The sequence below is a fragment of the Thamnophis sirtalis genome, unplaced genomic scaffold (assembly GCF_051295495.1).
Source record: "Thamnophis sirtalis isolate CommonGarterSnake01/CBP01778 unplaced genomic scaffold, rThaSir2_p1.2 scaffold_7, whole genome shotgun sequence".
Classification (NCBI taxonomy): domain Eukaryota; kingdom Metazoa; phylum Chordata; class Lepidosauria; order Squamata; family Natricidae; genus Thamnophis; species Thamnophis sirtalis.
In genome coordinates this window covers 59476990-59494696 of record NW_028261387.1, presented here as the reverse complement: position 1 = coordinate 59494696, position 17707 = coordinate 59476990, and the positions used below count along the sequence as shown (strand labels likewise).

Here is a 17707-nt window from a genome sequence, read left to right as displayed (position 1 = left end):
AATATTAGAGAGACAGAAGATAATAATTTTCTCTCCGTAAAAAATATGGAAAACAGAGAAGAATATCTTTTTTTCCTTTCAGGAAAAATCTGTTTTATTAAACTTATTTTTCCTGTTTCTAAATCAAAGAAATCTTCAATTTATTGGTTTTTTTTTTTTTTTTGCTATGCATTTATCTCTTCCCTCAGCTCACTTATTAGTCAAGTAATCATCTATGTACTCACATAACATAACACTTCATTCTCATGCAGTCTGGTATCTTTCACCCTTTATTCTATCTCTGGATGTGGAATAAATATCCTTTGCTTTGTGCAGTGATAGTGTTTCTCACTCAAAAGCTCAACTACAAAATGTGTGAATTCTATACACGACAGAAACAATTTTACTATTTGAAAAATCACAGTTACGGGTAAGCAACTTATTTGAATTACAAAATAGCATAATTTAGTACAGGTCACATGAAGAGTTAAAACAGCAAATACCTAATCTTGTACAATCAAGCTAAAAAATTAAAAATTAATTATAAAAAGTGGGTGCTATGCAATTAACATAAATTGTTTCTGCTATTGGAATAAGTCCTGTTTTCAAGAACTACAACTTCTTTTGGGTCAGACTGCTGGGTAGGAACGGAGAAAGTGTAAGTAGCTGTTGGGCAAGCATATTTCTGTTGTCAAAAAGTCATCAAGAAATATAGTAAGTTGCCAAAAAAACCTATGGAAATAAAGATGTAATTCTCAATGTCATTATTTATAATTTTAGAATGTGGATTTTGTTAGCTTATATCATACATCTAAAGCACTACTACCTAAGACATCTTTTCAAAGCTTATATTTTATCCAAAGGAATATGAAAGTTGCATAACATTCTCAGACTCTTCCCATCCTGCTTACAATCTTTTTAGACTGTTGCCTTCTGGCTGAAGATACATAACAATTAATAGTAGAACCACACGTCTTCTGAATAGCTTTTATCCCAGAGCTACAATTGCACTCAACAATGAACTAAAAGGCCACCATCAATGAGCTATTGGACAGCACTACTTGGTCTGTTGTGTGGATGCTTGGGTGGTTTACGGGCGGGGATTTTTTTGGTGGGTGGGGGGGGTGTTTGGGGATTATGTGTGTTGCGCATAGTCTCTGGGTGGTATGTGAATTTCATTGAATGTGTATAATGTGTATATACGTATAATGACAATAAAGTAAAGTAAGTAAGTATGTCAATGTGCAACTTACATGGAATAGTTCTCAAGTAAAGATTGTCTCTGATAACCTGTTGCAGTTTGTGATCAATTGAACCTTTCTGAAACTGTAGGCTTAGGTAGTGGCGTAAATCTTTGTTGATGACTTTGCCTGTAAGAAAAAATAAAGTATTACTACAAAATACTATAATCTGCTATATGATAGATAAGATATTCACATAAGGCATAGATCCTCAACCTACAGCCCGCCAATGGAAAGTATCCACCCCACTGAAGATGGGATTCAGCCCGCCCCTCATCATCAGCCTAATCTTCTAGCGAGCATCCACTCCAGCTACCCTTCTGGTTAATTATTTCACTGGTTGAGCTGCATTTCTGATAACACCCCTGCTGCTGAAGGTAAGGCCGAAGGGTGCAGGGGAGGGCCAGATGACTGAGGGGTGATCTCGCCAGTGCAGCCACATGATGCAGGCCCGGTGGGTGAGTAGGGGAGGGGCTGCTGCCAGCTTGTATAGTAGTGCTTTAAAAGTCTTTAAAATGCTTTACAAATAGCCTTTCAGGCCCGGTCGATGAGCAGGGAGGGACAAAGGCAAAATGGACTGCTAAATTGGCCACGCTCACCCAGTTACATGACCACCTAGCCACACGCACCCAGCCAGTCCAGCCCCCCAATAGTCTGAGGGACCCTTAATCGACCCCTTATTTAAAAAGTTTGAAGACCCCTGACATAAGATCTTCAAAATGTTTATTTGGCAATGTGTAGAGGTATCTAAAGTACAAAATAAAAGTGAACAATATATATATATAGATAAGATTTCTAAATAATTTGCACTTGAAAATTGCATTTTATAATCTGTCCAAGTACTTTAATGGGTTTCACTTCTTTTGACCTTGAGGTATTCCCATGCCAACAATATTTTTGCTATTATTCTCTTCCACCATCACTTTATGCAGTAGATTGGGAGGGATTTGAAGGTAATTTGGAGTAACCTAGTTCAGTTTTAGTATAATTTATTCTAAACAATTGGGATTTTATAAAATAGCACAGAAGAGCAGACACCATACACAGCCTATAAATTCTATTTTGAACTGTGCAATTTGACCTTGTGAAAACAAAATTCAGAGACTTTCAATTTATTGAATAGAAACTCCTAGAAGGTCATAACTTTTGTCATGGCAGAATGGTTGGCACTTAGTATAGTGAGTGAAGCTGTAGCACTCTGAATAAAATCAGAGTATAAACGTTTTGTTGAAAATGAAGGGCAGTTTATTATTTCAGGTACTCTAGGCATACAATGCATTTAAAAATTCTTATCCATAAGGTTTCAAAAGGAATAAAATCCATTATTAGATATTTTCACATTGCTACCTTCCTTTAATCTTATACTTTTGGTTGATTTGTACAGCTTATAATAGTACTGATCCCTAAGTATAATTTAAGTGAAATATACAGTGGGGCAAAAAAGTATTTAGTCAGCCACCAATTGTGCAAGTTCTCCCACTTAAAAAGATGAGAGGCCTGTAATTGACATCATAGGTAGACCTCAACTATGAGAGACTAAAAGAGAAAACAAATCCAGACAATCACATTGTCTGATTTGGAAAGAATTTTTTTGCAAATCATGGTGGAAAATAAGTATTTGGTTAATATCAAAAGTTTATCTCAATACTGTGTTATATATCCTTTGTTGGCAATGATAGAGGTCAAACGTTTTTTGTAAGTCTTCACAAGGTTGGCACACACTGTTGGTGTATATTGGCCCATTCCTCCATGCAGATCTCCTCTAGAGCAGTGATGTTTTGGGGCTGTCGCTGGACAACACGGACTTTCAACTTCCTCCAAAGGTTTTCTATGGGGATGAGATCTGGAGACTGGCTAGACCACTCCAGGACCTTGAAATGCTTCATATGAAGCTACTCCTCCATTGCCCGGGCAGTGTGTTTGGGATCATTGTCATGTTGAAAGACCCAGCCAAGTTTCATCTTCAATGTCCTTGCTGATGGAAGGAGGTTTGCACTCAAAATCTCACGATACATGGCCCCATTCATTCTTTCCTGTACATGGATCAGTCGTCCTTTGCAGAGAAACAGCCCCAAAGCATGATGTTGCCACCCCCATGCTTCACAGTAGGTATGGTATTCTTTGGATGCAACTCAGCATTCTCTCTCCTCCAAACACGACAAATTGTGTTTCTATGAAACAGTTCTATTTTGGTTTCATCTGACCATATGATATTCTCCCAATCCTCTTCTGGATCATCCAAATGCTCTCTAGCAAACTTCAGACTGGCTCGGACATGTACTGGCTTAAGCAGGGGGACATGTCTGGCACTGCAGGATCTGAGTCCCTGGCGGCGTAGTGTGTTACTGATGGTAGCCTTTGTTACGTTGGTCCCAGCTCTCTGCAGGTCATTCACTAGGTCCCCCCGTGTGGCTCTGGGATTTCTGCTCACCATTCTTGTGATCATTTTGACCCCAAAAGGTGAGATCTTGCATGGAGCCCCAGATCAAGGGAGATTATCAGCGGTCTTGTATGTCGCTCTATTTTCTAATTATTGCTCCCACAGTTGATTTCTTCACACCAAGCTGCTTGCCTATTGCAGATTCAGTCTTCCCAGCCTGGTGCAGGTCTACAATTTTGTTTCTGGTGTCCTTCGACAGCTCTTTGGTCTTCACCATTGTGGAGTTTGGAGTGTGACTGTTTGAGATTGTGGACAGGTGTCTTTTATACTGTTAACAAGTTCAAACAGGTGCCATTAATACAGGTAATGAGTGGAGGACAGAGGAGCCTCTTAAAGAAGAAGTTACAGGTCTGTGTGAGCCAGAAATCTTGCTTGTTTGTAGGTGACCAAATACTTATTTTCCACCATAGTTTGCAAAAAAAATTCTTTCCAAATCAGACAATGTGATTGTCTGGATTTGTTTTCTCATTTTGTCTCTCATAGTTGAGGTCTACCTATGATGTCAATTACAGGCCTCTTTCATCTTTTTAAGTGGGAGAATTTGCACAATTGGTGGCTGACTAAATACTTTTTTGCCCTGCTATATTTACATAATTTATCAGTCTCAGTTTTAAAACTTTTATTTAATTTCCCATAACAAATAGTTATTCTATCTCTCAAAAACTGATATTTTTTTTAAAAAAATGAGAGTACTGTTTGTAAAATGTTACTCTGATATCAAGCAATGTAAAAAAAATCCTAATCCTAATAGATTTTTCCTACTGGTGATTTAAATCATTCTTTAATTGTGATTTTCATCTATAAAACTCTCTAAGTGTGCAAGCTAATGTCAAACTGTGGGTATATACTGTATGTATATGACACCAAGCAGTGTTGCAAACTGTAAATGATCCATGTTTTTTTATGTTTCCATGTTAATATACAGTATGCTTTCAGTATGCTTAATATACAGTATGCTCTCAGTATGCTTAGTATTGGGCAACTCATTTCTAATTTTATATTTTTTTAAAAAAAAGCAATATCACATTTTTTCTCACAAGTATTTTATTACAATGGTCTTATCATGTATTATTACCAAATATATCATATCAAGTGAAAGCTGTTGCTTTGCTGTTCCACAGTAAAGACACAATGAAGACATTGTATATTACTTCTCTCATCAATTTGACAGATGGATACAAAGCAAGGTATTGTTCGGGGTCATCCCTCCAGGATGGCTATGTGGGATCTTAATCTGCCATTGATTCAGCTTTGGAATTTCAAAAAGATTCTAAACTCTTAAACTAGAAACCTAGGTAATACATTTATTATCACAAGAAAATTTTAACAAGGTAGGAAATAGTCGAGAATGCAATGTAAGATCATTTGACTTTTTAAACTAAGAAATTTTAATATAATAATAAATATGTATTTATTACAAAAACAATATAAAAAATAAGAAATTTGACACTAGGAGGAAGAGTTTAAAAACTACACAATTTACAAATAATATGTTTTCCATGATAGTTTACATTTCTGCATATAATTTAAGAGGTATTTATTCTTGGTCCTCAAATTTACAACAGAGGGAACATCTGTGTGGCAAATTCCAGTTCTTCACAGCCCACCCGCATTTACAGTATTAATGTATGTCTCAAAAATTCTTAGCTTCCCATCTCCCCATGTCTGCCCTTTTAGCTCCCATCATGAGACAAATGCTGACTGTGCAAGATTTTCTTCCTAAGGTCATTTGCAGTCCTCGTGAAGGGCCAGACTGGCTGTACTTCCGCAGCAGCAGCAAGAAGACAGGGAAGGTCAACTGGGGATGCAGAGGCCACAAAATTCAGGGTGGTAACTGCTGAATAGCTACAGTTGGGCTTTGATGCCACAGTGCTGGGGTGACTAAAGTTTGCACCATGGTGCTGGACTGGGATAGCTATAACTTCACACTGCTGGACTGGGGAGGTTGCTTTACAACTGCATTACATAGCAATGGAAATTCTGGTCCTAATTACCATTAACCAAGGACTACCTATATTAATCTTTCTGTGCTGAGAGACCAATAAAAGCATATGCTTACAGTGTGTATATGTATGTGCATGTGTGCTTGCATATATGAATCTATATGAATATTTTCTTCTGGTTGTTTTATTAGAGCATACCTTCCTAAACAAATTAGATCCAGTGTGTCAACATCAACTCTCAGAATTATCAAGTCAATGAATATATTATCATATATTTATGATTGACAATTCAGGGAGCTTTGTAATATTCACATTTGATATAACTACAGTTCACCCTGGTTATGTAAGTCTGCTTAGTATTTCTTCCATACTAAACTAAATATGAAGTCATTTCCTTTTTCAGTGGTGAATGGAAATCAGATATACATTTTTTTAGTAATCCAATCATCCAATATTTAGAATGATTTTTAAAAAATGGAAAATATGATAGAGATTATATAATTAAAGTCAAGGTCAATGCAGGAGTAATTATAGTGTCTCCAAAAGATGACCATCCATCATTTGTTTGAAAACCTCAAGTGAAGAAAATGTCAATAGTCCATGCAGCAGCTATTCAATTGGATGGTAGCTTCTACAAAATGCAAGTTTCTCCTGAAGTTTAGCCTAGACCTATTTCCTTGGGGTTTTAATATACTCCTTCTATCTTCTCCCCAAGGCAATAGATGGAAACTAATCAAGGAGAGAATCAACCTAGAAATAAGAAGATATTTTTTGACAATAAGAACAATTAATCAATTAAACAGCCTTTAGATGTTGTGAGTGCTTCATCAAAGGAGGTTTTATGAAGAGATTGGACAACCATTTGATAGCATTTGAAATGATATAGGTTTCCTGCTTGAGCAGGGTTGGATTAGAACACCTTCAAGGCTCCTTCCAACTCTGTTATTCTGAATAAGTGCACAGCCATATCCAGCTTGCTAATTAGTATATTATGGGGTAATATATCTAGTTTCCTGAAGTCCTGAAATTATACTATGTCCATATTACTAATATATTAAGATATTTATACCTTTCATAGAATAATAAAAGAAACAAGATTAGCCAGGCATCCCTATTTTTGGAAAATACATACTAAGTTATAATAATTGCACTGATTAGTGCAAGATGTTCACTTTGACCAATTCAATGCCTATTTTTCAGAGTACACTAAATGAACTCTAAATAATAGTTTTTACTATAAGGGTACAATCAAAAATGTCACTTTGCCTTCAATATAACAATCCTCTGACCACAAAAATACTTTAAAAGCAAACTAAAAAAGAGAGAAAACAATGTACAAGAAATGTCCTTAATAGAAACCTGACATTTAATAGGGTTGTGTTTCTACAGTTATCAAATAAACTTAGGAAAAGATACAGATGCTTTAAAGAACTGCAAATGACCTCCACCAACATCTTACAGAACTGTGAATAACCTTTTTGAAATTAAATCCAAGGCATTATACCATCTTCAGCTGATACACCAGTTGTGCTTTATCCTGAAATAGAAAGATAAGGTACTGGTAACAACCTCCCATATGGATTATTGTAATGTAGTCTAAATGGCACTGCCTTTGTAACTGAAGATGCAACTAGAGCAAAATGTAGCACTTTGTGCACTAACAGGTACAACTTGTTTCTCCTATATAACTCCAGAACCAAAGAAGCGATACTACTTGCCAGTCAGTCTCTAGGGACAATTCAAAATAGTAATTACTATTTTAAAATCCTACAGGACTTGGGGCCTGTAGGGATCTTTGCAATCACTTACTACAAATAGAATTTACCTACTCAACATATGCCTGCAAAGAATGAATGCTTAGCATACCCAACCACTACAAGAGAAAATTCATAGGACAAGATTTTTTCCAAGAGTGCCTACCTGTGGAATTCCCTTTCACCAGAAATAAAATCAACATTTTTATTGTTAATATTTAAGCAGCTTTTAAAAATGTAGCTATTCCTAAGAGTCCTAAGAGAATTTTGAGAAAGGGGCAATTCTTACTGTAGCAGAGATGACTAAAAATTCTAGTAATAGGTATTATGCTAATTATGATCATAACTTTGCTTATTAAGTCATTTTAATAGTTATTTTATTTTTGTATTCTTGTTTTATTACTCCTAAATCACTTAGAATTGCAATGATTGACGTGATATAAAATATCACTTTGTGAATGAATAAATACAAAAACATAAGGATAAGAGAAATTTAAAATATATCCTCCCTCCCTAAGAAGAATCATATTTACAGTAACCTTAGAAAATAGAGAACTCTTTGCCACTTCAGATTTTCTCTGACAATTTAATTTAAATAATATAGTGTAATATCCGCTTTACAACATTCTTGCTTGCCAACATGAAAAATTAATTCACTCTTAATTCAAGGTTGAAAATTTGTTGTAAATGTGTTAAAATATATAGATAAAAATGGAACTGGGATAACACCTATTACTAGGGAGAATTAAAAGTAAAAGGGGGGGGGGTGTTAGATGATAACATGAATCCTACTAAACCAGTCCAGAATGATACTACAACAAATTAACAATACTATTTGTTAATCCAGATTGAGCTCTAGTTTGGTGTAATGATTAAGGCACCAGGCTAGAAATCAGGAGACTGAATTTTAGTCTTGCTCTAAGCACAAAGCCATCTAGGTGACTTTAGGCCGTCATTCTCTCTCAGTCCTAGGAATCAGGCAATGGCAAACCATTTCCAAAACCTTTCCAAGAAAACTTAGGGACCTGTCCAGGATGTAGCAGAAGCAATGCTGATTCAAAGACATCAACCTCCCAAACAACCAGGACTACCCAGCAGAGATAATTTTACACATTTAAGCATAATCTCTCTTTCTGAGAGGCATAGAAATTATTATTTATAAATCATCTTGACTTTATTTATTCCACCAAATTTCTACTGCCCATTTTACAAAACTAGGACCTTTTCTCAAATTGTATTTGACACAACACATCAGCAAAACACTTGTCTGAATTGATTTTCATTCAGGACTAGGAAAAGTTGATTGAAGAGTGAAATCTGTTTATGTTTCAAACTGAATGAAGTCCAAAATATTTCTTTTTTACATTGTAATCTGTCCATAAAAGCTCTCCAGCTAGCTCCCAATCCTCTAAAAAACAAAAAATTCAGTCCACCTTATTCTGGTTATATTATTATATTATTGGCATCCTTTAGAGCAGGGTTGGGTATTTTGGTGCTGTTGTTGTTAAGGTGCATGTATTCCTGATAGCTTGATTCTGAGATCTTGAAAAGCTGAGAATGATGAAATGGCATCTGACTGCTACAATGGAGATAAACAGTTGGATTTAGAGGTAGTCCTCACTATCAGCAGCTTTCAAAGTTCAGATACTTCTGATAAAATAACTATGCAACCCATTTATGATCTTTACAGCATCCTTCAGTCACATCAATGTTATTATACTGTAGTTATTATAGTATATGAGTCGTCTTATGCCTGGCCTGGAAGTTTTTCGTTTTGTTTTTTCCTTTTTAACAAAGCAGTGAGTTTGGAGAAAGGGGGTTGCAAGAAAGTAAGCTGTTTGCTCTTCTATACATCAAAAGTAATGTGATCATACTTGTAGCCCAGGGCAAATAGTTTACAGTACTCTCTTAAAATCTCTCACATCTGTATTGGGGTGGTGGGAGTGATTCTTCTAGGTGTTCTCCTCTGCCTGATCTTTCCTTGCTGCTGGTGCACCACATTGCTCTCAATGTGTAGAAGAATAAACAGCTTACTCCCTTGAAAACTCTTTTCATCTAATCTTTGCAATTAGAGTAGAGGAGGAGGAAAAAAGCAAGCAATTTCTATAGGCAATCTCTCTTTTGCTTGGCTCTTCCGCCCCCTCCACAAGTGATTTCTTGTAGGAAGTCTTAGATATCTCTACTTTGCAAGAAAGAAAGGGATTCCAAGAGAGTAACAGCCATGGCTCCCAGCACCAGGCTGTGGCATTATCACATTGTTTGCAGTATGTATAAGACAGTAAACAGGCCCTCAAGCATTCCAAAGGGAGACAGAGTGGTGAAAAGGCTAAGAGTTGAAGGTGTGAAACTGAGTAATCTTTTATCTTTTCACTCAAAGCACACTCATTGTCACATGATTTCCCATTTAGGGGCGGAGTTCCTGAACTTTAGTAGGGTAATTAAGCAAGGACTAACTGCATGGTGAAGCAGTTTTCTGTTCACTGAGGCCTTGGAAAATGATTTGTCTAATCTTGTAATAAATTCCATAGTCACTATCTATAATACATTTTTTATTAAGAATTTTAATTATAATAATAAAAAGTAATACTAAATTTAAAGAGAATGGGCAAAATAATCAAAGTGAACTAAAAAAAGACAAGAGAAGAAAAAGAAAAGAAATATATAAAAAGATATTTTCAACCTTCATCATAACAAGTATAAACAAATCTAATAATTCTTCACTTCCTGTAAGGTTACAAACAGATAGGTCTTCATCCCATATCCTATCCTTTATTTATAATAAAATCTATAAAATATCAGCTTTTTAATTCTGGTGTGGCAAAAAGTCCCATAAAAATAAAAAGTTAGACATTAATCACATAAACCAACTTTATATCCCTTCTTTTTACTTCCAACTTCCTTCCTTTAATTCAATCAAATATTGTCATTGGATTTAAGCTCTCTTCAATTCTTTATCCCATCACTAATTTCCTCAAGAAATCAAGATTAACAAGACTCTTTTAAGTCCAATAAGAAAAAAATTTTCAGGTGATTCTCTTGACTTATCATTTCTATTTCCTTTTTAATTTTTAAAACTTCACTCAGTTTATTTTTTATATGCAGTAAAACAGGGCTGTCAAAGTCGTGTCCTCACTTCTATAATCCCAAATCTCAAAATCAAAATTACATTTCTCTTGCAAAAAGTCCAAAGGCAGCTTTATTAACAAATACCACTGTCACTTAAAATACAACCAGATACTCTTCTTTCCATGTCTTACCCCATTTTTTATAAACACTTCTTTAAATCTCCATTTATTAATCTATTAATCAGCAGAAGTCCAATAAAAATTAAGAAAAATCCCTAATAATATAAATACATAGCTTCTGTTTTCATTTTGTCTACATTCTCATCCTTCTCTTAACAATTAAATGTTATAAAAAATTAAATCTATTAAATGTCACAAAAATAACTCTTAAATATTAAAAACTATTGTATTACATTACACATTTCTAAAAGAAATGCTATCCAATCCAGATTACTGTTCAACATCACCAGAAATAAGAACTCATTATTTAACCATAATCAGATAAATCACGTTTGTTTTTTCTTCTTCCCTCCAACCACTTAAATCCCATAAATAAAATTGTGTTTTCTTTTAGCATTTTTTCCTCTGCTCTAGAAATTTTTATCATCTTATCACCTATCCACTTACAGTTTCCATGAAATAACTCCAATAAACCCCTTTCATTTCAATTTGAAAGGGTAAGCAACAATGTCTTTTTCCATTTTTGAATGATCACCCAGTGCATTTGTTCATCTAGTGCATCCATCTCAGTCGTCTCCAGAGGGATTTGTTCATCATCACTAGTAACTTCTGATTCCATTAAACAGTTAAAAAGTTCAGGCACTTCAAATATTTCCTTTTAAGTAGCCACCTCTGGTAACCAACTTTAAGGCTTTGTTGTACAATTGATATGTAAACAAAGCAGCTTCTCCACATAAGAGGTTCTTTCTATTCACTCTTTCAAAAAAGGAAAGTTTCCAAAAAGGGAATCCTTTTTAGCACTTTAATTTCCAACTTTTTGTGAGTTAAGTAAGTATCGGTATAAATTTCCAACATTTCATTTTAAATGTAGTTCTAGAAAGAAAAGTACTTACATGTTCCAAAGAAAAGTTTATCTTTAACTGTAAGGATCAATCAATCAATTAAAAAAAGAAACGAGGAAGGTCAGTTGTACGATCCATACATTTGGCTACATTACAGCTATAAATCCAATGAAAATACCTGTCCCTTTGTTGCTCAACTCTTAAGTTGATGGACAAAATGTCCATTTCCATGAGTCTATAGGACAAATGGGTCAATTTCTGGTTTCTTTCTTTGAGCTGGAAACAAAAACAAGGTCCCTCTGGCAGCAAACCAATCTAAGAGCACCAGATTTCAACTTACACCATGCCTCTTACCGAAGTCCAATCCATGTCCCCTTACATCCTCCCAACCTGTGCTTCTTATCCACCTCTTACACTCACACAATCTTTCTGACCCACCTTGTGCCTCTTGCACATCCATTTGCACTCTTGTGCATTCTCCCTGACCTGCACCAGGCCTCTCACATATTCTCCCCAAGTCTTCCTTGCACTCTTGTAGACTCTTCCTGTGTACCCCATTTATACCCTTCCTCACCAGAAAGCAGCCATTTAGCTGCCTGCTGACCTAGGGACTTGCAACTTCTTACCAGCTTTTCCAATGACTTTAGTTGTAGGAAGTGGACAAAAAACTGCTTCGCTAATGACTGTACAATTTTGTTACTGATGGCAGCCAGGATAGCCAATATTGTTATCACACTTTATGACTCCATCACTTAGTGATGGAAATTCCAACCTCAAATGCCATTTTAATTCAAGGGGGGAAAAGTATTTGATTCCCTGCTGATTTTGTATGTTTGCCCACTGACAAAGAAATGATCAGTCTTATCATTTTATCAGTAATTTTAATGTAGGTTTATTTTAACAGTGAGAGACAGAATAGCAACAAGGAAAACACATTTCAAAAAGCTATAAATTGATTTGCATTTTATTGAGCGAAATAAGTATTTGATCCCCTATCAATCAGCAAGATTTCTGGCTCCTAGGTGTCTTTTATAAAGGTAATGAGCTGAGATTAGTAGCACTATATTAAAGGGAGTGCTCCTTATCTCAGCGTATTACCTGTATAAAAGACACCTGTCCACAGAAGCAAGCAAGCAATCAGATTCCAAACTCTCCACCATGGCCAAGACCAATGGGCTGTCCAAGGATATCAGGGACAAGATTGTAGACCTACACAAACCTGGAATGGGCTCAAGATTATCGGCAAACAGTTTGGTAAGAAGGTGACAACAACTGGTGTGATTATTTGCAAATGGAAGAAAGACAAAATAACTGTCAATCTCTCTTGGGCTGGGGCTAAATGCAAGATTTCACCTCGTCGAGATTCAATGATCATGAGAACGGTGAGGAATCAGCCCAGAACTACACGGGAGGATCTTGTCAATGATCTCAAGGGAGCTGGGATCATAGTCACCAAGAAAACAATTGGTAACACACTATGCCGTGAAGGACTGAAATCCTGCAATGCCCACAAGGTCCCCCTGCTCAAGAAAGCACATGCACAGGCCTATCTGAAGTTTGCCAATGAACATCTGAATGATTCAGAGGAGAACTGGGTGAAAGTGTTGTGGTCAGATGAGACCAAAGTCAAGCTCTTTGGCATCTACTCAACTCGCCATGTTTGGAAGAGGAGGAATGCTGCCTATGACTCCAAGAACACCAGCCCCACTGTCATACATGGACGTGGAAACATTATGCTTTGGGGGTGTTCTTCTGCTATGGGGACAGGACAACTTCACCACATCAAAGGGACAATGGACGGGGACATGTACCATCATATCTTGGGTGAGAACCTCCTTCCCTCAGCCAGGGTATTGAAAATGGGTTGTGGATGGGTATTGCAGCATGACAATGACCCAAAACACACTGCCAAAGCAAAAAGGGCGTTGGTACTTACCTGATACGCCTCTTCTCATAGTGGGGGGAGGAGTATCCAGAATGGGTTGACCTTATCCTCTCGTGATTGGTTTGAGTCAGATAAGCTCTTTGGGCTCCGCCCCCTGGAAGTGAGCCTGCCCAGTTTTATGACGAAGAGCTCTCTCCGACTCGTTGCATCATTCGCTCCAGACTCTTGATTCAGTTTTTCTGCTTTTATTGTCTTCAACATCAATAATTAAATAACAATATAAACAATGAACATAACACTTAGTTGTACAAACATAGTCAGGGAGGGACTGGATACTCCTCCCCCCACTATGAGAAGAGGCGTATCAGGTAAGTACCAACGCCCTTTCTCCATAGTGAGGGGGGAGGAGTATCCAGAATGGGACGTACCAAAGCCTGCACGTCCCTAGGGAGGGAGATCCCTGAGGCCATATGTCCCCCACTCAGGCCTGTTGAGGCACGGGTCCTGCCCTGTGAACCGCCTGCAACACCCTGCGGCCGAACGAGGCCTCTGCCGAGGCAAAGGAGTCCAACTTATAGTTCCTAACAAAGGGAGAGGGGGAAGCCCACGTGGCTGCCCTGCAGATTTCGGCCAGGGATGCTTGTGTGGCCCAGGCCGTGGATGTGGCTGCACTCCGTGTGGAGTGGGCTGTGATATGATTTGGTGTCTGTAACCCCTGCGATTGGTAAGCAGTGGCAATGCAGGTTCGCAGCCACCTGCCGATAGTGGTGGAAGTTACCTTATTACCCAGGGATCCTGGTTGGAAGGAGACAAACAGGGCTTCGGATTTCCTGTTTGGCCTGGTTCTCCTGAGGTAAATCCTCAGAGCCCTCCTAACGTCCAGAGTGTGCCGCTTCCTCTCCAATGGGTGAGAAGGGTCTGGACAGAAGTTGGGCAAAATCAGTTCCTGGGCTCGATGGAAGCAGGAGCACACCTTGGGAATGAAGGATGGATCCAGCCGTAACACCACCCTATCTTGGTGGAAGACACAGAGATCCTCCCTGGTGGACAGCGCCTGCAGTTCGGATATCCGCCTGGCGGAAATGATGGCCACCAGGAAAGCCACCTTCAGGGTCAGGAACTTGAGGGAAACTGTTTGTAATGGCTCAAATGGGGCGCCCATTAGAGTGTCCAATACCCTGTGTAAATCCCAGGAAGGGTACCTGTGTACCGTAGGTGGTCTGAGGTTGGAGGCCCCCTTAAGGAATTGCCTGACCATGGGGTGGTGTGTCAGGCTCTGATTTCTGCCACACAGGAGAACTGATGAGATGGCTGAGACCTGTCTCCTAATTGTGTTAGGAGCTAACCCTCTATCCAGGCCCGCCTGGAGGAAGTCCAGAACCTGAGGCACCGTAGCCTGGATGGGGTTGAACCCCCGGGAGTTGCACCAAGAGTCAAAGGCCCGCCACGTGGAGCCATAGATGCGCTCTGTGGAGGGCCTGCGGGCGGCCTGGATAGTCCTTATCACCCTGGGGGAGAAGAGGTCTTTCCTCAGGATGCTCCGCTCCACCGCCAAGCGGTCAACTGGCTGCAGCTTCCGCTCCAAGTTGTCCCCTTGGTCCGGTTGAGCCAGCCGGCTCTGATGAACCCACCCCTGCTGTATGTTCTGCCCTCAGCGAATGTTGTCTAAATTCATAGGCTATCTGAGGTGCTTCTGCGATCTCTCATAGTCGGGCATCCCATTCTGAGTTTGTGGTGGGTTCTGGCATGGGGACCAGCCTGTCTGACCCTTTTTTCCCCCCGGCCATAAGGGTGATATGATTCTATGGCTAGGGTTAGCGCAGAGATATTCAGAATGTAAACACAGACGGAGTTTAATGGGCGGCCACTAGAGTGTGTGTAAAGATGGAGTGAGGGGAGCTAAGGCTCACAATAAAGGCCTGCCACAAAGGTAAATTAATAATAATAACAACAAGAACCACAACCACAATAATAATAATGAAATAGAATAAAATACAAAAGGGGGCATCTTCCCGCCTGATAAAACCAAGAAAGATTAAGGAAACGATTGGTCCCTTGCTGGGAGAAGTGGCCCGAAGGTGACAAGCAGCAGGGGTAAGCCGAACTATTTAATTCGTGCTTGGCATCTGTCTTTACCCGAAGGGATAAACAATCCAACCTATCAAGAACCGCATCCCAAATTCAGATTAGGAACCCAAGATGAGATAGGGAAGAAATGGTAGCCTGTCTATCTTAGGCAAGGTCCAATTCCCAGGACCGGGTGGGTTACACCCAGGGGTCTGAAGGAGCTGGCGGACAAAATCTCCAAACAACTGAAACTATATCTATCAGAGATCCTGGAGTACTGGAGAACCACTATAGACTTGCTGATGTGATTCCCCCCCTTCAGAAAGGAAGAAAAACCGTCTCGAGAGCCCAAGGCCAACATGGGTTTGTCAAAAACAGATCATACCAGACTGGCCATATTAGATTACGGTGACAACCCTAGTGGACCATAGGGATGCCATTGATATAGTTAACTTGGACTTCAGCAAGTCCTGATAAGGTAGACCATAACCTACTATTAGATAAAGTAGAAGAATGTGGGTTAGACCTAGTCACCCCAGGTGCCTTGGTAACTGGTGCACCCACCTGTACTCCTCAATGGAACTGCCTCTTCATGGAGGGAAGAGTGCAGGGAGTCTCCCAAGGTTCAGTGTTGAGCCCAGTACTCTTCAACATCTTCATCAGTGATTTGAATGAAGGTGTTAGGTGTGTAAGCTAACATTTGGGATAGCAAAATATATGCCATGATAGTAGTACTGTTTCTTTAAGAACTGCTGTTATCTCAAGTGGTCATAAGAAGGAGCCGGAATGACTGTTAGCTCTCTGTTTGTTAACGGCTGATGGGGGGGGGGGGTCATCAGGTTAGCAGATGACCCCCGGCTGGCCGGAATAGCCAACACTTCAGAATACAGGCTAAAGATACAGATGGATCTTGATACCCTTGAACATTGGGCACTACCTAGGAAAATGGGATTCAAGGAAGTAAGGTTCTACCTTTAGGCAATGAAGGTGAAGTGCACAGGTACAGGATACCTTGCTCCACAGTAGTAACTGTGAAGGGGATCTTGGGAGTCCTAGTGGACAACCCCTTTAATGTGAGTCAGCAGTGTGCAACAGCTGCCAGAAGAGCAACACAGTTTTTGGCATCATAAACAGAGGAATAGAATCAAGCTCCCGTGAAGTGTTAATCCCACTTTTTAAGGTCTTGGGAGGCCACACTTGGAATTCTGCACTCAGTTTGGTCCCCATGATGTAGAAGAGATGTGGAGACTCTTAAGGAGAGTGCAGAGAAGGCAACAGGGGATCAGGGTACTGGAGACTAAAGCCTATGAAGAACGGTTGCAGGAACTGGGTAGGTCTAGTCTACTGGAAGGAAGGACTAGGGGAGACGTGGTAGCAGTGTTCCAATATCTCTGGGGTTGCCACAGAGAAGAGGCTGCCTGACTATCCTCTAAGGCACTTGAGTGCAGAACAAGAAGCAATGGGTGGAAACTAAACAAGGAGAGAAGCAACTTAGAGCTGAGGAGAAATTTCATGACAGTTAGAACAATTAATCAGTGGAACAGCCTGCCTCCAGACATTGTGAGAGCCCCAACAGTATTTAAGAAGCTGTTGGGTGGCAATGACAATAGCAATAGCAGTTAGATTTATATACCGCTTCATAGGGCTTTCAGCCCTCTCTAGGTGGTTTACAGAGTCAGCCTAATCAACCATAGGAAGCCATTTGTCTGAGATGGTATAGGATATCCTGCCTGGGCAGGGGATTGAGCTAGAAAGCCTGCAGGTTCCTTCCCATTCTGCTATTGTATTGCATAGTATTGTATTGTATTGCATTAGCCGTTTGCCTAGTCACCCCCACCCTTGGAAGGTCTTCAGTAACCTGATTGGGGGCTCCATTGGGAGCTGCACTTTAGCAGCTGGGCTGAATATTCTCCCCCCCCCTGCGTTTTTCCAGGCTGCAGGGGGCTGCCGGCTTGGGATTAACAAAACAAAACACAGTTTTTGCTACTGGGGCCAGTAGGCCTCTCGCCTCTCCCGTTCTGTCTCCTAATTAAAGGAAAGTTTTCTTAAGGGGGAATCAAGAATTAACCACGACAACACAGCTTGCTACTGATGCCCATCAGTCTCTTGCCCCTCCCGCTCTGTCTCCTAATTAAAGGAGAGCTTTCTTAAGGGGGAATCAAGAATTAGCCATGGCAAACACAGCTTGCTACTGATGCCCATCAGTCTCTTGCCCCTCCCGCTCTGTCTCCTAATTAAAGGAGAGCTTTCTTAAGGGGGAATCAAGAATTAGCCATGGCAAACACAACTTGCTACTGATGCCCATCAGTCT

The 17707-nt window shown here is 39.5% G+C and overlaps 1 protein-coding gene across 2 annotated transcripts in view; it reads right to left on the bottom strand.

Annotated features, from left to right (window-relative positions):
* MAGI3 (membrane associated guanylate kinase, WW and PDZ domain containing 3) overlaps positions 1–17707 on the bottom strand; it is a 122782-nt gene that overhangs the window by 71630 nt on the left and 33445 nt on the right. For both annotated transcript variants that reach the window (XM_014071547.2, XM_014071549.2), the window contains exon 2: positions 1233–1349. In XM_014071547.2, coding sequence (XP_013927022.2) covers positions 1233–1349 — 117 coding nt within the window. The remainder of the gene's footprint in view (positions 1–1232; positions 1350–17707) is intronic.